This window comes from Sceloporus occidentalis, unplaced genomic scaffold (genome assembly GCF_023333645.1).
Source record: "Sceloporus occidentalis isolate IW3139 unplaced genomic scaffold, rSceOcc1.0.p SCAF_17, whole genome shotgun sequence".
Taxonomy (NCBI): domain Eukaryota; kingdom Metazoa; phylum Chordata; class Lepidosauria; order Squamata; family Phrynosomatidae; genus Sceloporus; species Sceloporus occidentalis.
The window spans coordinates 9,256,727-9,281,058 of NW_028316997.1; the positions used below are offsets into that span (position 1 = coordinate 9,256,727).

The 24,332-nt window shown below is 37.5% G+C and overlaps 1 protein-coding gene across 1 annotated transcript in view; it reads left to right on the forward strand.

Annotated features, from left to right (window-relative positions):
• Nucleotides 1-24,088, forward strand: part of LOC149302814 (receptor-type tyrosine-protein phosphatase zeta-like) — a 113,909-nt gene extending 89,821 nt beyond the window's left edge. The window contains exons 14-30 of the mRNA XM_089481997.1: nucleotides 508-652; nucleotides 2,526-2,617; nucleotides 7,506-7,591; nucleotides 8,492-8,588; nucleotides 9,212-9,294; nucleotides 9,582-9,716; nucleotides 11,638-11,772; nucleotides 11,983-12,146; nucleotides 13,484-13,619; nucleotides 14,714-14,860; nucleotides 15,469-15,562; nucleotides 16,076-16,149; nucleotides 19,805-19,933; nucleotides 20,133-20,279; nucleotides 22,066-22,208; nucleotides 23,110-23,245; nucleotides 23,948-24,088. Coding sequence (XP_089338123.1) covers nucleotides 508-652; nucleotides 2,526-2,617; nucleotides 7,506-7,591; nucleotides 8,492-8,588; nucleotides 9,212-9,294; nucleotides 9,582-9,716; nucleotides 11,638-11,772; nucleotides 11,983-12,146; nucleotides 13,484-13,619; nucleotides 14,714-14,860; nucleotides 15,469-15,562; nucleotides 16,076-16,149; nucleotides 19,805-19,933; nucleotides 20,133-20,279; nucleotides 22,066-22,208; nucleotides 23,110-23,245; nucleotides 23,948-24,088 — 2,084 coding nt within the window. The remainder of the gene's footprint in view (nucleotides 1-507; nucleotides 653-2,525; nucleotides 2,618-7,505; nucleotides 7,592-8,491; nucleotides 8,589-9,211; nucleotides 9,295-9,581; nucleotides 9,717-11,637; nucleotides 11,773-11,982; nucleotides 12,147-13,483; nucleotides 13,620-14,713; nucleotides 14,861-15,468; nucleotides 15,563-16,075; nucleotides 16,150-19,804; nucleotides 19,934-20,132; nucleotides 20,280-22,065; nucleotides 22,209-23,109; nucleotides 23,246-23,947) is intronic.
• Nucleotides 24,089-24,332: the final 244 nt, after the last annotated feature.

Below are 24,332 nucleotides of genomic sequence, written 5' to 3' on the forward strand. Positions count from 1 at the left end.
TAGTCGTGCATGAATTGCATGAATGATGTGTGTGTCGTATGTGTAGCTTTTTGTAAATATATAAATATATATTTGAAGCTTGCAAGCATGACCTAACTGATCTTTTCCCCAAAAATATTTGTCTTACAAATATTTAGTAATATGCAATGCTTATTATTATTATTATTATTATTATTATTATTATTATTATGGTGAATTATTTCCTATTATTTTTGATAGTATGAGCACAATATTATTTTTAAGGAATATAAATTTCCACTTAGTAAATAGTATTGTGTGCTATTGTATTATCTTTTCATGTAAGGCTGGGTAAGAGTATGCATAATACAATCTAATGTAGATGTATACATTCATAGGATGTTTAATATTTTAAAATGGACATTTTATTTGTCCATATTCATTTTTTTTATATAATTTTAAATATAATTTCAGTTTGTATCACTGTAAATGTTTCTATTTGCCCATACTGAATAGAATTATTGAATACCTCTTTTTTTCTGACTACAGAGGCAAGTAATAGTAGCCATGAATCTCGTGTTGGTCTAGCAGAAGGTTTGGAATCAGAGCAGAAGACCCTTATACCACTTGTGGTTGTCTCATCACTGACCTTTATCTGTCTTGTAGTACTTGTGGGCATATTGATATATTGGAGGTGAGTGTTCCATTTTTGTGATTTAAACTTTACATAATGTTTACACATACGTGAGTGATATACAACAGAGGCAAAAGCTTTACTGCATGTATTTGTTATGGGGGCAAGGGGTCTGGGGCCACTATGCTTTACTTGCCCCACAGGAATATAGGAAAATAATGATTATTTTTCTTTCACCAAACCAAGTTTGAAGGGAATACAATACCTTTACATAGCCAAACAGATGGAAAACCCAATTATTTTGCAACTGTGATGCCACTGTACATAGGGAAAATCATTTTCCTTCCTCTATAAAAGATCTGAAATCTCGAAGAACATTTAATAGTAAAATGTGGGCTAATTGTTATTGACTTGTGTTTACTTAAGGATGGACTAGGGTTTTTCCGCTAGTCAGTGCACCCAAAGCAGGCACCAGCTGTGGAGTCTAAAAAAGTTTTAAAAAATATTTTAAAAAAGTCTGTGAGGCAGTGTTTTCAATTTAAGATCTATTAATAAATGTATGTGTAATCCCTAGTGTTGAGATTACCTTTTTAATGTTTTCAGCACTAACTGTAACTGTTAAAGGGACACTCACCATAGACACCTTAATGCATATGATAGCAGAGAGGTCCCTTTAAATGTGCATGATGTCCTTTTTGCAGATGCATTTGGCACTCTTCCCACTACCCACCTACTTGCCAAACACACACCTCCCGACTCTTGATATACTTTCCACCAATCAGCTCTAGCACAGGCTCAGCGAAAGATCCAGGGAAGGTCTAATGAGACTTCCTTGTCCGTGCGTAGAATGTGTTCTATTGGGTTATAGAATGTTGATTCCAAGTAATGTCTCACGAACACCATTTAATCTACTCTACTTAGATAAATAAAGGATCAAAATGTGTTTAGTGAATATCTGTCTTTTTTCTCTCTATTATTAATTGAAGAGAGTTACTGCACATCTGTGATGATCAGACATTACTTGATTAATTTGATTTGACTGATCATTAAGATTCCCTTTTTTTCACACTTAGCCCGTCATCACAATGTTGGTCACCTCTCACGCCAAAACAGATGGCGCACCTGGTATTATTCTACGTACACATTGTCAAGGGCCAGATGTTGCACAATAAAATTGAATAGCTAATTTGTAAATGTTAAACTATATAAACTAGTAGGCTTTGAGCGATATATGGTAGCATAGTTGTGAACAATAATTGAATATTATGCCATCTGGATAAAGCAAACTAAAATTGTTTTATTAATATATTTCATATCCATAAACCAATTAAATACACACCATAATAAGTGTTTTAATGTTTCCCCAAATGTCACATTTTGTAAATCAAATGATGTGCCCTTATTTGTGAACTACTGGTCATAAATGCCAACAGCTTAATGAAGTAATTGACCAAATGCAAATTTTCTCAGTTTTCTTCATTTTCTTTTTATGGTAAATAAAAAAACCACAAAATGATAAAAGCAATGTATATAAGGTGAACTTAAAACTACGTTTTTTTCAACTGCTATAAGACTCAATACAGTAATGCTTTACCTGTACCAATGCAGGGGTTTTATTAATTAGATATAAACAGTAGTAATGCAAACTGTTTATGGTTACTTTACAAACTGTATATGTGTGGCATTCACTATAGTATATAGTATATGTAATAACATATTGAGGTTTCAGTCCAACTTGTGGACTTTCATCAGTCCTTTCATCAGAATTTGCTCATTCTTCTGTATATGGCACATGCAAATGATTTCAAACTTCAAATGAATGACTGTATTAAATTTTGTATCCTTTGTTGATATAGATGTAAGAACAAAAAGGAAGTGTGTAGTTCAGCTTGCGTTTAGTAACCTTCAATATATTTGTTTTGCTGTGTTTCAGGAAATGTTTTCAGACAGCACACTTTTATTTAGAAGATAACACATCACCAAGGGTAGTTTCCAGCCCACCTGCCCCAGTTTTCCCAGTTTCAGGTAATTTACTTACATATATAATTCTCACCTTTATTCCTCTATTGTGTTAGACATGGGTTAATGACATACTGTTGTATGCCTTTAACATTTCCAGATAAAGCACATAACACATTGTTTGATAAATCAAAAAAGGGTGACAGGGGTCGGTCTGGGGTATGGGTTGAGGGTGAGGTGAATAAGGGGGTTGAGTCAAGTCGACCAGGAGGGCAGTGGGGGCTAGTCCTCCTCTAGACAGACCATAAAAGAATAGCCCCTAAGCAGGCTGTGGACAAACCTGTGGCCGTCCTAGACTGAAACCGGCTCCCTCCTCAATAACCAGCAATTCCCGGCAAACCATTGAGTGTGTCCTTTACATAGCACATGAGGCACCATGCCTGTGTGCGTTCCTCAGGATAGTCCTAGTACGACATGGTATGACATCCATAAGTGTCCTTAAATGGATGCTTTCCAGTGCCCTTATACTGGTTGTTGAGCTTGCTTGATGTCACTTATCTCCAAATAGTCTGCTTTGGAAGCAGGATCCCTTGAAATACTATTAATGGTGTTGGCTTCATTGCCTTCAGTTTATGCTCCCTCACAAGCTTGCCAACAGCCAAATAAAAAACAAGACATTGTGTTGCACTTGCACTGCTCCTTGTTTTGAATATGACTTCTTGTTCTAACATTTCCCTTCATTTAAAATAGAGCCCCCCTCTCATACTAAGTTAAATCCCTTTATGGTTTTAAATTCTTTTTTTCATATCCCCTCTTTGAAACTATACATATTGAGATCCCTAAGTCTTTCCTGATTTTTCAAACCATTTACAAGATCCTACAAGATGTAAATTGTACACAATTCTCCAGATGAGGTCTGACCAGATATCTAAAGACCACTTACATATTTCTGCTACTAACTCCTTTAACTATGCAACACAACACTATGCTTGCTTTTTCTGATGCTTTGTTGCCTTGCCTGATTACCCCTTAGGCTAGGTTTCCACTTGTTTTTTTTTAGCTAAAAACGCCCATAAAAACGCCAATAGTGAAAAAACGCTGCAGCCAGATGTTAGCTGTTCTTCAATAGGAAATCGCAGAATGCCATATCCACTTGGCGTTTTTTTGTTTGGCGTTTTTTCAGTCCTCTTTGGCGTTTTTCTGCTTTTTTGGGCTCTGTGGCAGTTTTTCAAAATCGCAGCATGTTGACACTCTGGCGTTTTTTGCAAGGAAATCTTGGCGTTTTTCTCCAATAGAAGTCTATGGGAGAGAAAAAACGCCATGAAAAAGCCATGTGGGTTTATTGCCTTGGCGTTTTTTATGGCGTTTTTTTTCCACAGTTACAATGCAGAGGATGGACCCAGTATCTGTGTGTCCTACGAGAAATAGGCTGGAAACAAACAGTTTCACACAAAACAAAGTTCATATTGAATTCTACACCATTTGGAACAAACATGCCATTACAAACAAACATACGCGACGCATCAACTGGATCCTGCGTGCCAAAAGCAACAGCAAACAATTTGCACCATCATTTGGGGCCAATCTTCCTAGAGGAGCAGACATTCGGAATAAAGCAGGCCTTACAAACCACAGAAAAGTGACAAAAGGGTCCGCCGGGGCGTTTAAGTAGAACTCTACCAAGTAAATGACATCAGGGGGCAGATACTTGCCATTTATCCTAATCCCTTTTAGCTGGGTGAAACTTCTAACTTGTAAAGGCTGGAAAAACTGCCTAAGGTCAAAAAAAGCAATTTCCACAGAAAGGCTAAAACGCCAGAAAAAACTCCAGAAAAAACGCCAAAACGCAGGAAAATGCAGTGGCAGTTTTCTTGGCGTTTTTCATCAAGAAAAAAAACGCAGGACAAAAACCCAAGTGGAAACCTAGCCTTAGTCCTCAGAAATATTTACTCCCAAGTCCCTCTCTTCCCCAATGCTATAATAACAGCATATGTTCCAAATGCATTATTTTACATATATCACAGGTATATCACAGGTAAACTGCAGTTCCCACACTCTGGCAGGGTGTGGCAGACTGTCTATAGCAAGCTGGTTGGTCAGGAGAGATATGGGACACCAGTTTTTAAAATCTGGTCCTATATGAAAAAGTAATTGCCCCCCTAGTTACTAAATTAACCAGTTAACCAAATTTAATTGATGATTGGGTTCAATTTCTCTAGACATACCCAGGCATGATTACTGCCAGCCCTGTTGTATCTAAACATCAATTAAATAGAACCTGTCTTGCAAAGTGCAGTAGGATAAAGGTCTCAAAACACATCAAAACTATCAGTCTGTAAAGGGTTACAGATCCATTTCTAAGGCTCTGGGACTCCAGCGAACCACGGTCAGATTCACTACCTACAAATGAAGGAAACTTGGAACTGTGGCAAACCTTCCCTGGAGAGGAACCAAAATTCTTCCAAGAGCACATCGACAACTCATCCGGTAGGTCACAAAAGAACCCAGACAAACAAAGAACCGAAGGCCTCTCATGTCTCATTTAAGGCCAGTGTTCACGTTTCTACAATAAGTGGAAAGTTGCAAAGGCAAAAACCACTGCGGACCAAAAAGAACATAAAGGCTTCTCTCACATTTGTCAATAAAACATCTTGGGATAATATTCTGTGGAAAGCATGAGACCTGTTACATGTTACATCTGGCGTAAAGATAACACAGCACTTCACTATAAAAACCTCCTATCAACAATCAAACGTGGTGGTAGTGTGATGCTCTGGGGCTGCTTCAGGACCTGGGTGACTAGTCATAATTGAACCATGAATTCTAAATCAGAAGTTAGGTGGCATATAGAAGCTAAAACATGCAGCCTTTTGATAACAAAAAATTCTCAATACCCTGCATAGTATGATGCTAGAAACAAAAGTTGTAATTTCCATACTGATTTTTTTTGTGTTTAAACTATATATATATATATATATATATATATATATATATATGTGTGTGTGTATATACCCCTTCCAACAAACAAATAAAGGCTTATTTATCAATATGTAGCTAATGGTAAGTATTTATTTAATGTGTATATTTAATCACTAGTTTATGGCCATCTCGTCAATCAACCCCATCTCTGCTTCCTGTTACATTTACTGCTTTCTTACTATATTTGCATCTAATTAGAGAATGCACACCTGCTGCCAGATGCTGTCATGTACGTGTGAAGGTGGAATTGCACATATGTGAATTTTCCTTTGTAAATCTGACTACATAATTCAATTTTAGTATTCATTTGCATTCATCTATAAAACAGAACAGATGGATGTTGCAATCATATCAATAAATTCTTGTTAAGTGAAGCCTAAATTATTAGTCGCTCAAAATGGTGAACATCTGTTGATATAAATAAAACCTATGTATTAATACTGAGATGTTTCTTTATGCAATGTATATTTTTACAATGTTGACAATGTTTAATGGTTTTTGCCAACATTACAAAAAAAAAACAACCCAAACTTAGAAAGGGAAAGAATTGTGATTTGACAGGGTTAATAGTGTGATGAAGGCATGTTGGTGTAAGGGTTAATTGTTGAGGAAAGGGTTAATATGCTGTTTTTCAGTTATTCTCTGTATAAAAGTATAACATGAACTTTAATTAAAATCATGTCATGTAGTATGATCACAGCTAAACATTATTTTAAACATCCTATATCATGTCCTTGAATCTAGGAAGTTGGGGTGTTGACAGGATATGAGGATCCTTTTTTAACCTTAATGCAATATTTATGATAATTACATAGACTTTCATGTATTAGTAAAAAATATAAAAGTGAGACCCTTTCAGCAATGATGAGACTCTTCCACGGACTAGTGTATGGTGCTTGGCGTTAGCCCCACAGCCCATCTCGCACTGTGAAGCTGGGCATAGCTTGGAGGGTCTCCTGGTCCTGGAAGGGACGTAAGCATAACCTGTTTAATTCCTCTTTCATTGTTGATTATAAGGCATGTGTTTTGATTTCTTTAATAAACTATATGCATGATTTCATCCATTGAATAAAAGTGCCATCTCTGTATCCTCGAACCTGTTAACCCCTGCCTGTCCACTCGGGTGTGTGCAGTTGGGGGTTAAAACACTCATTAATAATATAATTCTATAATTCGCAATAATTGTAAGGGGACCATATCTATATAATTCAGTCTGGAGACTTGGTGAACAAGCTAATTGCTTGGTCTTGAGCATTAAACTGGAAATCTCTGGTGCCGTTTATGGTTCTTTTGCTATTGCTTTAAGACATTTCAACTACTAAGTACTGCAGTACTAAGCTTAACTAGTTGTCCATGGAGATTCTCTCCATGAGTTATTGTAATCATGTGTCCAAGGCCATAATGATAGGGGAATCTGAGAAATATAGCATGATCCCCAAGCAGTTTAAAAAAAAAAAACGGTTAACCCTATGTCCTTTGAATAAATTCAGACACAGTTCTCAAACCACATCCCTGGAGGCTGAATTCTTATCACCACTTTAAGTATCATTCCATTAACATCGTGAACCATTGGGCACTGCACCATGTAGCTAACCCTGTAATACTGAATATTGCTTATTCTCAGTTGTAAGCGGGACATGTTGAACTTCACAGTTTGTATTTTGGGGCTCAAAACCAATTTAGTATCTATACGCGTGTTTACTGGAGATTCTTCATGGATGAGGTATCTGGGGAAACGATTGCAGCAAAAACACTAACATCATCTTTGTGGAGTTGATGCCAAAATTATTTTGTGATGTGCTTGATAAAGAATCATGATCTCCCTCCCATCTGTGTTAGACACATAGGCTTGTTGTACCTTTGTCAAATAATTCCTAGTGAAGGGTCACTATTAAGTACCTCCTAAAGTTGAGAAAATGTCATAATTTAGATGCACTTGATTTGTTTAACTTAAATGTTCTTTCTTTTTTTAAAGATGATGTTGGAGCGATTCCTTTAAAGCAATTCCCTAAACATGTTGGAGAACTACATGCAAAAAATGGATTTACTGAAGAATTTGAGGTACATTTATGCGTTCTCAAATGGTTAGACACAGCGAGCTCCGAGCTGCTTTGTGTACTTCTAGACGGTCAACTCTCTTATGGTATAGGTTTTAATTGAAATGCTTATTAACTCCTATTCAACTTAGTAGGTAATATTTCTTTACAAAAACTATGCAGAAATATACAACTCTAATTTGTGTAAAAACCCATGCTTTTCTCATGTTTTGTAAATTAACCGATAATTGCCTCAACACAACTGAAATATTTCCATCAACTGTGTATTTAAAAAATGTACATTTAGATTGCTTATTAATGTTTTATTTGTACCTATGCAAATAGAAAGTGTTAATCAGATAAAAATGGATCAGATAAAATTCTACTATAATGGTTCTCGTCATATAACATGGAAATGCATTGTATGAACAAGTCATATGCCACCTTTCAGTTTGTACTTTTTACATCTTCGACTCCACTGTAAGGATTAAATAAATATCAATGTAAACTGAAATTGTATTGTAGAAACACCCTTTTTTCAGCAATTTCCTTTTAAAAATAGTCTATTTTACAGTTTTTGTAATGTGTTAAGTATCTTAAATGTTGGCACATTTTCTTTATTTTTTCAGACATTTCATGTGGGTTTTAATTCACATTTTCAGTCTTGTTTTTTTTTTATTTATCATAATTACTTGGATTTCCTTTGTTTTCATAATCATTCCCTCCTTAGTTTGCATTGTGAAATTTATTTTATTTATTTTTTCTTTCATTCATTCCTCATTAGACACTGAAAGAATATTACCAGGTAAGACAGTTTATCAACAGATATCATTCTTTTTTTTTTTCTGTATATAAAATAAATATACAACATTTCTACATTTTTATCTGTGTCTACCATGCCTTTGAAAATACATTTCATTTTCAGGAGGTTCAGAATTGCACAGCTGATTTAGGAATAACGTCTGATACTTCCAACCATCCAGATAATAAGAATAAGAATAGATACATAAACATTGTTGCCTGTAAGTATAATCTAATACATTTTTAAAAAAAATTAATAAATATATATTTTAAAAAATGTTAAGAAGAAGAACCAAGAGCATATAAATTATTATGCCGCAATAGAAGGACCCGTGTCTCCTTCATGGGGAAGTCAGCCACAATGCCTCACAGTTTTGGCCTATGCCTTACAAGACAGCACTTTTAACCTATGCCTTACAAGACAGCACTTTTAACCTATGCCTTACAAGACAGCACTTTTAATTTAAATTTTGCAAGGACATTAATAGCATTTATGCCCAGGGCTGCCTAGAATGTATGAGCACATAATTAATTAATGTTGGGAACCCGTACCATTTTATTAATGTACTTTAGTAAAAGAGTACTGTATTATGGCCATTTCCTTCAATTTTTTTCCTGTACTTAAACCCAAGATGTTCTCAGTATATATTCAGCAGCCATGCACTGAATAGCTGCATTATAAAGTAAGGAGAATGGAAGTCAAAAAATAATGCATACTTTACAATCTTTTAAGTAATTAAATCATGTAGAATAGTGGGTTTGGATAGAGAACACGTGAATGATATATATTGTAACATAATGCTTGTTATATGCTAGGGTTTAATTGTGGTAATTGTGCTTGCAGATGATCACAGCAGAGTTAAACTTTCACAGCTGGCAGAAAAGGATGGGAAGGCAACGGATTATATTAACGCAAATTATGTGGATGTAAGTAAACGGCGGTCTGCCTGTTACTAGGCTTATTACTTTGCATTAACAGTTTGAAGCTCAGATTTGTATTTTTATTTTAGGGTGTCTTATAATATTACAATAGCAAATGCATCCCATTAGGCCCCAAGGTGATTACTCCATATTAAGCACTTACCGCACAACTGCTCCAGTTTTGATCAATATGGCCCTTTAAATTCAGAAGGAAACAAAAACAAACTAGTCATGTTTGTTGATGGACACACAACAGTTACCATATCTGATGCAATGCTTTATTTTGGAAACAGGGTTACAACAAACCAAAAGCATACATTGCTGCTCAAGGACCGTTAAAGTCAACAGCGGAGGATTTCTGGAGAATGGTCTGGGAGCAAAATGTTGAAGTCATTGTAATGATAACTAACCTTGTGGAAAAGGGGAGAGTAAGTACAATGCTGTTCCAATTCCTTCTCAATAGCTATCATTTAATTCATAAAGACAAGTTCAACATAAATATTGTAGTTTTGTGTTCTTGGAAATGTAATTTTGTTTTTGCATTAAAACACTCCACTACCCTGGTTTATGCTACATGATACTTATACGCACCAACAAAACAAAACATTTATGGAAATGTACCTTGACTGGTGCAATGTCAATATGGCCATTAAATTATATTAGAATAAAGAAACAGACACATGTAGATAAAGGCCACAGTTAATTTTAAGGTAGAGTGTAATTATCATATGAATTAACTGAAAAAGCATGCTAGCTTAAATTTGCTAACTGATGTGATCTTTATGACTGCTGAGTTCACCGAGACTACCGGCATAACATTCACTGCTTGCCAGTCACCAGGCATCCAGTCCGCAGTGAGTCGGCACTTAGCTGTCTGCGGTGCAGTTCGTTCTGATGGCACTGGCACTAGTAGTATATTCCAGCCCTTGGGACCCCCCGCCAGCACTAATCCTGACCTAAAACAAAGAAGTATTGGGAGGGAGATAAACATGTCATTGGCAGATTTAACCAGAGGTCTGAAGTCACCGACTACCTTTTATAACCTACCATGATTCCTGCTTACAAGCCTATTCCTTTAATAAGTCTAATTTACTCTGCCCAATCCACACTGACATGAACCCTAGGTGCTGTGTATGTTAATGATATTTCACTCTCAATCAAGTATCCCCTCATTAATGCTGAACCATGGGCTGTGATCTAAACTTTAGAGCCCAAACATCCCTATCCTGAACCTATAGCTCAGTATCATAAAGAATTGTCATGCACTCGACTACCCCTGTTAATGCTAAACTCCTGGGCCGCTCTAACTACGCTGAAACATACAATTCACCTGGAAATTACATTACATTTATTTATAAAGCGCCAGCAGATTCCACAGTGCTGTAAAACACATACAATAACAAACTGGTGAAAAGGAGAAGAGGGCCCTGCTCTTGCGAGTTTACAATCTAGTCGGTGGTTGAGGGGGAAGTGAGACAATAGGAGAGGACTGCTTGGATGGGGATGAGTTGGTCTGGTTCCGATGATGTGTACTTGGTATGTTGTTTCCCTCCCGTTAACTCCAGTGTAACGCTTAACTATCCACTTTTGATGAGGCCACTTGTGAAGAGGCCACAGCAGCTACATTTCCAAGCAAGCTTGTTTCCAAGTGAGGCCTGGGAATTTATAGGGCTGCCTCACAAGCCTCACAAATTAAAATCAGTACGCCAGCCCCTTCGTTACCTCTTACTTGCCTGTTCTAAGCTTCCACTATTAGCCTACCTAAATGCTCCCTATGCTGTCCTACTGTGCACTGATACAAATGTTTTTAGTTAGCTATCCTGTAATGTCTATTGCCCTAAAACTACACATATGTAATGACCATTCTATGTACCATTATGCAGCCCTTTCATCAATTCCTATTTCCAGGGCTGTAAAATAAGAAAGCACATTTGTGCATTGCAGATACTGGTTGGAGATATTAGGTACTAGGGATGATTGGTTGGGAAAAAAAGGTTGGGAAGCGCTGCTTTGATTAACATATACAGTACATATTACTCACATTCACTCTCAAAAACTAACAACATGCTCTCAAAAACAGAGAGGAAAACACTCAAGAGGAAAGCCTAAAGCTTTTCCTGTTATATAAATAAAAAAAGAAATTTGTTTCCAATCCGTGTTGGAAAAGGTTTTTCCATTAGAATCTCCCCACGCATTTTCAATGGGGACCACATTTAAACGCACCACTCAGCTATGAGCTAAGGAAATATTAAATCCTTTTCAAACAAATAGACAAATCTTTTGGAGGTAAAAAATGTACATGTGGGTTTATTGTACACTCAATTAATGCAGTTTCTTTACAAATGATAGAGAAAGTGTGACCAATACTGGCCCAGTGATGGCAGTGAAGAATTTGGAGCATTTTTCATTACTCAAAAGAGTACACGTGTATTGGCCTACTACACCGTGCGGATGTTCACAATTCGGAACACTAAGATTAAAAAGGTTAGTAAAGTTATTACGCTGTCTTGTACAAATAGTGCCTCTGGGGAACCGTAGCATCATTCTAGCTAAACTTAGTAGTAAAAGTGGTATTGACACAAACTTGTGTTCCAACTAACAACGTTAAAAAAAAAAAGTAAAACATTAATTTACCTACTATCTACCTATATACATAAAAAAACACATAAAATGAATATGTTTTCTCCTTATTAGGGATCCCAGAAAGGGAGAATGAATGAAAGATCAGTGGTACAATATCACTATACCCAGTGGCCTGACATGGGTGTTCCAGAGTACACTCTTCCAGTTCTTACATTTGTGAGAAAGGCGGCTGCTGCAAAGAGTGGCACTAATGGTCCTGTTGTAGTGCACTGCAGGTGAGGCGTTCACTACTATGTGATATAATACACCATTTCTCCTCAGTGATCATTTGGTACTTCGCTTGGTGGTCTACCTGCATACTTACTAAGCATAACTTTTGCAAGAGAACAGTAGTAATGTAACGCAAGAACGGCATTCTAACGGTGGGGAGCAGACCACTGTGACTTACTAAAAGGAACTGATCTCTTATAGAGTTTGGAGTTATTTATAGTAAAAAAAAATTATTTTAGTTCAAACTTAATATTTGGTCAACTTTGTGGATTATGATAAAGTAACTAATTTTATTATACTTCACAATGGTTATGAAGCATAATGGTTTTGAAGAAAGGGAATGTGTATGTATCAAACTGTGCATCATTTTGCTGAATAGAACTGGAGATGACAAGATTGTAGGTGATCTGAAGAACTAACTATTGAGAAGACCTGTTTAGACCTACCACAAACTGTAAAAAATATAACAGTATTTTAATTGATATGTAAAGGTGACAAACATCAAAAAACAGAACTTAATGTGCTAAATGAAGGATATAGCATGTTCTCCATGAATCAGTTGAAAAAAAAGAAGATGCGTTCGTCAGCCAACCCCCGTCAAGCCAGTGAAGGCTTAAGCCTAGCTTGGGAAAATTTAACAAAGAGTCAGATGAAGTGTGACATGCATTGGTGGTAATTGCGATCATCACGTTATCTTGCTGTCTACTGTTAGGACATGGTAAAAATAAAGAAGTGAAACTTAAATTCTGATTTATATAAATAGTGCTGCTTTAGTGATCATGCCTCATCTTGTAAATTTGATCCTAGGACTAAGGTAAGCCCTGTCTCACTTCTGGCTTGGCTCTTCCTCTGAAATATGTGCCATGGTAACCTGTAAAAGAATCTTACTAAAACCCCGCTTTAGACAGGTTGAGGCGGCATGCCCTCTTCTGTACATTGATGGTTCATTAATATAGTGTATGTATGGGTAGCACCTGGCTTTGGCATGTCAGTATAAATAAGTGGGAGCAGATTAGCTGGACCACAGACACATATTTAGTAATTCAAACTGCCAAAGGGTCATACAATGAAAACAATGAATGTTTTCTACTTAATAGTATAATAAATGATCACAGTTTACTGTGAATGATCAAATCTAAATATTTTACTTCTGTTATTGTTGTTTTTCCTGCTGTAGGCACATGTCTTATACAGCAATGATTGCCAACAACACATTTTCAAGATCTGAATAAGCCAGCCATCTAAACAAATTCAACATAATTGGTTTTGCACACAAGATGTGTATTTATGGCAGGGGATATAATGGGCTTACTATCTAATTTTAATATTTCATTCTCAAAAGCGCCGGTGTTGGGAGAACTGGTACCTATATTGTGCTGGATAGTATGCTACAGCAGATTCAACAAGAAGGGACAGTCAACATTTTTGGATTCTTGAAGCATATTCGCTCTCAAAGGAACTACCTGGTCCAAACAGAGGTAAAATACTAAAATTAAGTGTGGACAGGCAGGGGTTAAGAAGTTAAAGCATGAAGAAATGACAATTTCACTGAATAGATGAAATCCTGCATATAGTTTATTAACCAAATCAAAATGCATGCATAATAACCAGATGAAAGAGGTTATGTTTACGTCCCTTCTTGCACCTTAAAGCTATACGTAGCTTCACAGATGAGCTGCAGGGCTTACTTAATTATTGAAAGTGCCCCACTTTTATACCTTTTTAATAATACATGAAATACTATGTAATTATCTGTCTATGTGATCATGCTCAACTATGTACACATTTAGTTAAAAACAGGATTCTCATGCTGTACTCCTAAGATCCCAGGTTCAAGGACATGTTCAGCTGCACTAGAGCATTCTACATGATATCATTTTGATTTGAAATTTCCTGTTATACTCTTAAGCAGAGAATAACTGAAACCACATATTAACCCATTCCTTAACAATTCAGCATCACACCAGCGTGCCATCATCACACTATTAACCCTTTCACATCGCAATTCTCTTGTGGGTACTACAGGCTGTCAGGAGGATTTTTGTTAGCAAACAAGTGCATGTAAGAGGGGTTCCCGGAGACTTTGTTTACATATACGGTGCTAGAAACCCTAGGGCTGGCCCAGGACATTATAATCTGTTCAGACTGTCTTCTGTTTTATGAAACAAATGAAGTTAAGGTGAATATTTTCATTAAGGTGAGCATTTGGAAAGATAGTAGAGCAACAGTGGTGATCAGGATAGAAATAAATATAATGAAACAGGTATGCAAGTAGTCTTTAAAGATACTATAAATAAAAATATTGATAAAGTGAAATTCTCTGAAACAAGAATTGTGAGTGTTGTATTCAAGCGCCTGCTTTAAGACATACTCCTGTACTTACTGGATAATAGCATTTATGGATACACAGCAATAGGGTTTGTCCTATATGCACTAATGACTTCCACCAGCCACAAGGACACTGGTGTCTTTTTACAGATACTTTGATATATATATATAAGTTTTCAGTATGTTCTAATTACTTTAGCGAAACTAAATAGAAAAGGCTAAGGTTTGTTACTTTACCTCCTAGGAGCAATACATCTTCATTCATGATGCCTTGGTTGAGGCTATTCTGAGCAGAGAAACAGAGGTACCAGAGAATCAAATTCACTCGTATGTAAATGCTCTTCTAACAACGGGCCCAACTGGGAAATCAAAACTTGAGTCACAGTTCAAGGTAATATATGTTCATATGCTATTTAAATTTGCTAGGTCTGAATCAATAGTACTTTTCTAATTCACTTATTTTCTATCAGTGATTATTATTCTTGAGGGCAAGAGTAGAGGTACTACTATACAACATTCTAGCTTTACTGTAGAGTTTACCTTGAGCTTAGTAAAAAGGCCTAATCATAATCATCAAAATGACATGCCTTCCACAATAATGAGCCATTCTCATAGGATGAATAGGAAGCAGAAGCACATTTCTTATTGTTTAATACCGGAATGAAGTCTGAAAGAAAAACTACACATGAAGCCTTGTACACTTTAACCTTCGAATATAGACAATGCCCACGCTGTGGGCACTTTGAAGAGGCTGAGACAGAAATCCATTGTTTTCAACAATAACAAGGCAGAGAAAATCTTATTCTAAAAGAAATCACACAGTTGACAATCATATGTGACCTTAGGAGCCATTTCTATTGAACTTAGCTTAAATAGTATTCAATAAAAAGATTGCATTATTTTATTCAACTCCTAATAATTTAAATTGCAGTACAAATAAAATGCGTACAAAATACATAACCATTTTTTATTGTTTAAATGTTTTTTTAAATCATTCAGTTGTTAAGTGAACCCAACATACTGCAGTGTGACTACTCTACAGCCCTGAAACCGCAAAATAGGGGTAAAAACCGAACTTCTTCTATTATTCCAGGTACACTTTTTTTTCTTCTGTTGTCATATATCAACTTTTTTATTTTTTCGATGCTGCATAGAAGTTTAGAAAATGTTGCAACCTTGAAAAATAACCATAAAGTGATTCTAGCAATACTAATATAAATAAACAAGATGGCTTTACATGCACCACAAGGTAAAATAAGGATAATTTTAAATGCAATTAAAATTATCTCTGCTGCAGAGAGGGAATTTAAGCATGTATGTGATAGATTCAGGATAGCTTTGTGCCTAAAACCAAGGACTGATTAAGGTCTGAGTTTTTCCATCAGGAACAATGGGCAGATGATATGGATTGAATGGTTATCTGCCTTCAAATTCTATGTTTCTATGTTTGATCCAGGTGAGCAAAGAAAAGCAGGTAGTGGTAACGTGCACGCAGCTAGGGTTATCTCTAAAGTGGAATAGCATTGTAATAGCATAATTTCAATGTGCCATATTTCTAGCCATATCCAGAGGATCCATTCTCTTGTATCTGCTCATGTTTTTGCAGTTGAAAGATCAAGAGTAGGCCTTTCTTCGTTGGCTGGAGAAGGGACAGATTACATTAATGCTTCGTACATAATGGTAAGCTATTGAATCTTTCTGAGAAGGTGGTAGATACGTGGAACAGTGTCTCAGCAAAAGTGGTAAAGGCTAATACAAATAGGGAATTTAAACATGCTTTGGATACACATATGGTTATTATGAATCTGAGAGGAGGCCAAGGATTTGATTTGGTTATTTGCATAATAAAATAAAACAGGCAGACTAGATGACCTTAATGACTCTTATCTTCCATCATGTTCTATGTTTCTACCGGCCTCCTATGTTCTACCGGCCTCCTGGCCCTACCTCTCATTTCTTTGATCACTTTGCTGCCTGGCTTACCCACTTTCTTTCCTCCACCATCCTTACTCTAATCCTAGGAGACTTCAATATACCTATTGATGACCCATCCTCACCTGCTGCTTCCAAACTACTTTCACTCTCCTCCTCCCTCGGACTCTCACAATGGACTAACTCCCCAATGCACCGTGGCGGTCACCAAATAGATCTAGTTTTCTCCCACCTTTGTTCCATTTCTCAATTCTCTAACTCTCCCATCTGTCTGTCTGATCACAGCCTGCTCACATTTACTCTCGACATACCACACACACCCTCCCTACCTAAGAAACCACCACAAACCTACCGTAATATCAGCAACCTAAACACTCCACAGCTCTCAGATACACTACGGCCACTCCTCTCAGATATATCCTCCTCCTCCTGTCCTGACACAGCCACAGATTAGTATAACCATACACTAGCCTCAGCCCTAGATACGGTTGCCCCTGTAACTGTACGCAATCCCCCACGCCGTCCACCTCAGACATGGCATTCCAAGCAGACACGCCTCCTTCAAAGGTGTTCACGTACAGCTGAGCGCCTGTGGAGGAAGTCTCGTTCACCTGAAGACTTCGTTCACTACAAATTCATGCTCCGCTCCTATACATCGGCCCTCCATCTCTCCAAACAAACATATTTCATTTCATTAATCACCTCTCTTTCCCATAACCCTAAACGTCTGTTCTCCACATTTAACACCCTTCTCAGAGCCACAGCACCCCCCTTGCCCTCCAACTTCTCTGCCCAAGAGCTTGCCACCTACTTCAAAAACAAAATTGACATCATCAGGGATAACATCCCCCATAGTGTCAATTATATGGTACCTCAACCTCCCTCTTCACCTCAATCGATCCTCACCTGCTTCAGCCCAGTTACACCCCTCGACGTTTCCAATGTCCTGTTGTCTTCCCACCTCACCACCTGTCCCCTCGACTCTACACCTTCACATCTCCTACCACCTCTCTCTAGTGTCCTTACCCCAAGCCTAACCCACATCTTTAATCTCTCCTTGTCCTCTGGTGTATTCCCATCCTCATTCAAACATGCCATCATCTCCCCCATCCTAAAGAAACCTTCACTTGACCCCACATTCCCATCAAACTACCGTCCAGTTTCACTTCTCCCGCTAGCTTCCAAACTGCTGGAACGATTAACCTACAATCAACTGACAAACTTTCTCTCGTCAAACTCTCTACTTGACCCTCTGCAATCTGGCTTCCGTCCACAGCATTCAACAGAGACTGCACTGACTAAGATTACTAATGACCTCCTCACAGCTAAAACAAAAGGCCAATTCTCACTGGTTGTTCTCTTGGACCTCTCAGCCGCTTTCGACACAGTCGACCACTCTCTTCTCCTACAAACCCTCCATGCTCATGGCATCCGTGACACAGCTCTTTCATGGCTTAAATCCTACCTTTCTAACCGTACTTTTAGTGTCTCATTTACTGGAACTTGCTCCTCTCCCTTACCGCTATCTACTGGTGTTCCTCAAGGCTCAGTTCTTGGGCCTCTGCTATTCTCCATCTACACTTCTTCACTCGGAAAACTTATTTCTTCCCTTGGTTTCCAGTACCACCTATATGCAGATGACACCCTACTCTATATTTCTGCTCCTGACCTTTCCTCCTCTCTTCTAACTCACCTCACTGACTGTCTATCAGGAATTGCATCATGGATGGCGTCCCGTTACCTAAAGCTCAACATCTCTAAAACCGAACTCATGGTAATCCCGCCATCTGATATGTCCACTTTTCCTGACATCTATATTACTGTTGATAACTCCACTCTCCATCCAACAGGCCAGGTTCGCTGCCTTGGTGTCACCCTCACCAAATCCTGCCGCCTCCACCTGAAAAACATCTCCCGAATCCGCCCTTTCCTCACACAAGATACCACCAAATTACTAATCCATTCCCTTGTGATATCCCGCCTGGATTATTGCAACTCCCTACTAACCGGTCTCCCCCTCTCCCTCCTTTCACCGCTTCAATCTATCCTCAACACTGCAGCTAGATTAATCTTTCTCTGCCGCCGCTCCTCATCTGCTGCTCCACTATGCCAATCACTTTACTGGCTCCCCATACCCTTCAGAATCAAACTTAAACTTCTAACCCTGACCTATAGAGCCCTCAACAACTCAGCACCCCCTTACATCTCTACCCTCCTATCCAAATACATCCCTACCCACCCTCTTCGTTCCTGTCACGACCTGCTGCTTTCTTCTACTGTTGTTACCTCTTCCCACTCCCGTATTCAGGATTTCACCCGTGCCGCTCCCCTCCTGTGGAATCCCCTTCCCCGTTCAGTCAGACTTTCTGCCTCGTACACAACTTTCAAAACCTCTCTGAAAACCCACTTGTTCAGGGACGCGTACAACATTGCTTTACAGTACTCCCAACCATCATCCTAATTACAGCCATCGGAACAAACGGCTTCAACACATCAGAAGCAGATCAACTCATCCTCACCCAAGCTGTCCTCTCCTATTGTCTCACTCCCCTCAACCACCGGCTAGATTGTAAGCTCGCAAGAGCAGGGCCCTCTTCTCCTTTGCACCAGTTTGTTATTGTATGTGTTATTGTGTTTGTTTATACATTGTTCTAATGAATATAACAGCGCTGCGGAATCGGCCGGCGCTTTATAAATAAATGTAATGTAATGTATGTTTCTTGTCCATGTCATAAACCTTTACGTTTCGCTTGGTAACTGGTTGTTGCCTTCTATGCATTCCTACTGGGAGCTTTCCAAGCTGCCTGACACTGTGGGATCTGTTCCCAATTCCGGCAGGGAGAGGGCAGAACAAGGCAGCCAGTAGGCACGGCTAGAAATATACTGTAATTGTGCCTTAAACACATTTGCAACACATTTGAATTAATCAAAGTGATCTGATCCTTATATGTGTTTCATTACCTCAGAAGATTTTTTGTAACAGCAATTACACTTTTACATGCATTGTAATTACCTCCACAAAAGTACAGCATTCTGGCAGGTCCCATACACAGTCCTCCTGATGCTGCACACCAGTGACATCCTGGCCTATCTTAAAATAATGTCAAGACAAGGTGTTTATGAGAACAAGTATTTGCGACATATGCGACGTATTTGGCACATATGATGAGTTGTTGCATAGAATCGGCATGATGGGCCATTGAAGGGTCAATATGTAACGAGTCTCCGGGCCAGCTCGTTTATAATGTTCTCAGGCATGCAGATGGGCGACACACACCAAGCTAGGTGTATAAACACCTAGCTGTACATACATTTCTTTAATGTATGTTCACTTCAGGGGAGGGAAAATGGCATTCAAACTTTTTATTTGCAAGGCTGTAATCCAAAAACATTTTTTTTGCAGGCTTATCATGAATGTAATAAGTTTGTAATTACCCAGCATCCTTTACTGCACACAATAAAAGATTTTTGGAGAATGATATGGGACCACAATTCGCAGATAATTGTAATGCTTCCTGATAATCAGAACATGGTAAGATACAAACAGCTTGAAAATACTATATAACTGTAATTTTGAGTACCACAGTATTTCATATCTAGAATTTTGAAGAAATCATGTAATTATTATTTAAGTGCATGAATGCAATGAAAAACAATATCTTTTAGTGAAAGAATATTTTCTAGGTTTTTCCTTATCTCAAGCTGTTAATTACAGAAATGTTATTTATTAGGCAGAAGATGAGTTTGTCTACTGGCCAAACAAAGAAGAACCCATCACCTGTGAAAATTTTACAGTGTCCATGGTTGGAGAAGACCACATTTGTCTTTCAAATGAGGAAAAACTGATAATCCAGGACTTTATTTTAGAAGCTACGCAAGTGAGTAAACACCTTTGTAATGTCCTGCCTTGTTTCACTTTGGAAACTAGGTGATATGTAAAATGTCAAAATGTGTTTGCTTGTCTGGACTTCTGGTTAATCTTGTTAGAAGGGTTATACCCCTAATCGCATTACATTATTTATACAGAACCAGCAGATCCGGTAGCACTATTATAACAGAGACCGTAAAAAAAACATTAAAACAGATGATTTATAAGATTTACAATAACTAACACATTTTAAGAAATATTGGTGCAGAAGTTGGATGAGGCTGAGAAGAATGAGCTGGAAAAGGGGGGGAATGGTTGAGTAAGAATGATTTGACTATATCAAGGGTGAGAAGAGATCACTGGAGACCTCAAAGGCCTGTTTTGTTTAACATGTGTATCTGTTGGCATGTGATGAACAGGCACAGATGAGATTAATATTGCAGTAGAGTGTTCACAGATGTTTTTCTTTTGGATAACAGTTTGCACATAGCAGGGGAAGGTGGATTGTTGATATTGAAGTCAGCCAAGATGTGAATAGTAGAGAAGAGTAAGAGAACCATGGCCTCCCACATATCTTTACTATCGGTTATACAGCATATCCCATCAGTCAGCCTTTTGCTGTATTTACACACACGCATACTACTAAAGTGTAAAAACGTAGTGTGCTATGTGATGTATCCAGTAGAAGGCTGCACCTATGTCACTTTATAGAAAGCTGGCATTATTTGCCAGGGCTGATATTAAGCCTAGTCCAGCCGTGGGTGTAGGATTGTTGAGTCATTAAGTCACTCATTGCAGACAGAGTGAATGTCAAAGCAAGAGAGAGAGTTGCCATGGGGTTAAGAGAGGAGGATGAACTTGTGCAATTAAGATGAAGAGGGAAATGAAGGAAAGGAAAAACAAGTAGATAACCATGTGAAAACTTAGAGAGCAAAATGAGGAAGTTAAACAAACAGAGTACATGATGATTCCAAAGATAGATGGTACTGTTATTACCCCCAACTTAACTATATGTACACTTGTGAAGATTTCACTTAGGAAGAGTGACTGTTGGAAGAATTAACTACATTGCTCTTCCAATCTAGTACTCAAAAGACCATTTTTAGTTGCAAGCAAGGTTAATGTATATCGGCTCTGGAGCACTATAGTTTGGGATTCAGAACTCTCAGTAGAAATATGGTACCTTGGAATTTAGTAAATATATAAGTCTGTGCTTAGCTTTGCATTGGAAAAATAACCAGTGTGAAAAGTAGAGTTAAGAGAAAATATCACTCAATGTTTTAATTTTGTAGCTGTTTGGATAGCACTACACAGGGCTTGATTTGCATCCTTGGGTGCAGTAAGGATTGCTATTAAAAGCTCTCCTCATAAGCAATCGTATACCCGGTTGTCCTACAATTTTAAATAACAGAATTTGTTTATTTCAAATAGTAGGCTCTACATTCATGGTGTTATAAGCACAGTGTAGAAAAGGATGTTTTTCTTTAGCTCAAACCATTTGCTTTTATACAGCCATGCCAAGCAGATTATACTTACTAATAGAAATGCTGCCCCTTATCTCAATGTACACACTGGAAGCGGTGACATTCCTGTAATGAGGTAATATCGTAGTGTAAAAAAAAAATGCAGATGGTTGTTTTGTATAAATCACATGAGAGTTCAGATTTGTGATAATGTGTAAAAACATGATATACGGACGTAACTCTTTTTTTCTATGAATAGCTAAATGCATGTTCCTTCAGGAATGATGACCACAATGAGAATTTTAGCAGAATCTTTTGATTTGTTTCCTATAGGATGACTATGTTCTTGAAGTGAGACATTTCCAATGTCCGAAGTGGCCCAATCCAGATAGTCCCATAAGTAAGACTTTTGAACTGATTCAGCTAATCCAAGAAGAAGCAGTCAGTAAAGATGGACCGATTGTTGTACACGATGAGTAAGAAAATACAAGTGTGATGTACTGATATTTAGAACATTCATTGTTCATGACTAAGAATGACTAAGAATACGAGTTTTATACTTTCCTTTTTCCTTTTTTAAAACCTAGCCCATGGGCAAGGTCATGTATCCCCTTCCGTCAAAGCAGTATTTTGTGAACGTCTCTGCATGTTGCTGGAAGATCCAGATCTTTTTTTTGATCAGAGCACTGTCCTAGATGAAATGGTAGCTTAAAATGTAATGAGTAATCTACACTTTTATTGTAACTTTTATAAGAGCATTTTATAAATGGGCCATTAGTGGAAATGAGTTTGGCAATAACAGAAATAGGTTTAAAATGCTTTAAGATGGACAAAGAATGAATAAAAAAATGCCCAGTGGTCTGGTGGCCGATATGGCTGCACACTTACTGATACTGCCACTCCACAAGGAGATCAGACCCTACAGCATGCAGCCACTCGCTGAATACATAAGGCAACACGCAGCAAGAGTATGAAAGTGTAACATGTATATGTATGTACTTCATTTGGCAGACGCTGGCCTTAATATGACAGACCACTTAGTCATCCACATCCAAGAACACATATTATAAAAAGGTTTAGTGAAGTTCTATTTACAAAAAAATATGAATTGCAGTCACAAACACGTTAAGCAAATAAACCTTAGCAGATCTGTTTTAAGCTTTCACATTCAAAACCACAAACTTTCAAGATTTATTTTTAGTTTCTATGGCAATCACCCAACATAAAAAGTTTTTGCCTTTTTTTATTCACCTGTAACGTTTTCAGTATCAATACATATCTATAGTTGACTGTTCCCTCCCTGTCCATTTTCTCTTTCTTATTATATGTGTTTTCATACTTCATATGTCATACTTTTATAATTTCATATGATTTCAGATATGGAGGATTGACCGCTGGAACATTCTGTGCATTGTACACCCTTATGCATCAGCTGGAATATGAAAACTCTGTTGATGTCTATCAGGTAGCAAAGATGATTAATCTGATGAGACCTGGAATTTTTACAGACGTTGTAAGTATATTTCTAAAAGCTTATTTTGAAAGAAATATAGTAAATAACTCTTACTTATGTAAAGAATAAATAATTCCTAACACTACTTTCTTTCTTACTTTCTCAATATTATGAAGCCAGTTAGAATAATATGGAGAACAATTTTCTTGCTTTCCCTTAATGATTCCCTTAATGATTCATATACCTTTACCAGACCTGTTATACTGGTAAATCATTTCTCCACACAAGCGACTCAATGTAACTTTGTAAAGTGTTGAGGTTGAAAGTCGAGATTACCTTATACAAAAACATCACATGCCATGAAATGGCTTGTAATGTCACACATGAGCAGTTGGTTATATTATAGACAGTAGATTTTTGCTCATGTATATCATAATATTACAACCCTACAGCTAAAACACTACACATATATCTTTAATCTCACTTTAAGCATAAAAGGTCCTTACAGTGTACTATAATTTAACTACAACAAATTACATCTCATCCGTTTAGAGTGTAATGTTTCCTACAGTCCATCATTTAACCTTATTGATTATTTTGTACAGAATTTAACGTTGGGGTTAAAGATGTGTAGTTGCACAACAGTTATATAGAAATGTTTTATTTAAGTGCCTTAAAGAAGAGTTGCAAAACAAAAAGAAAACAGTTTCGGCACTCCGATTTTAATAAGTAATTCTATGTCTGCTTTCTTGCATCTTACAGGAACAATACCAGTTTCTATTCAAGGCAATACTGAGTCTTGTAAGCACAAGGCAGGAAGAAAGTCCTCTGGCCTGCATGGAGAGCAATGGCTCAGCTCTACCAGATGGAAACACATCAGAGAGCTTGGAGTCTTTGGTATAATTACGAAAATCACACGGTTGTCCCACGTGTTTGAAATCAAGGCAAAATCGGATGGCACCAGATATATAATAGGTTTACATTCCATCAGCAACTAAGCTGTTACCTGTGACTTTACCCTCCATCTACAATTAATAATGTGTGCCTTTTGAAAGACTTTTTGTAATCTGTCTGTAATGTCAAGAATAATCTGAGCAATTTTTGCAGTGTTGCTGTGAATGGCATTAGGCCCTGTCGCCACAGTATT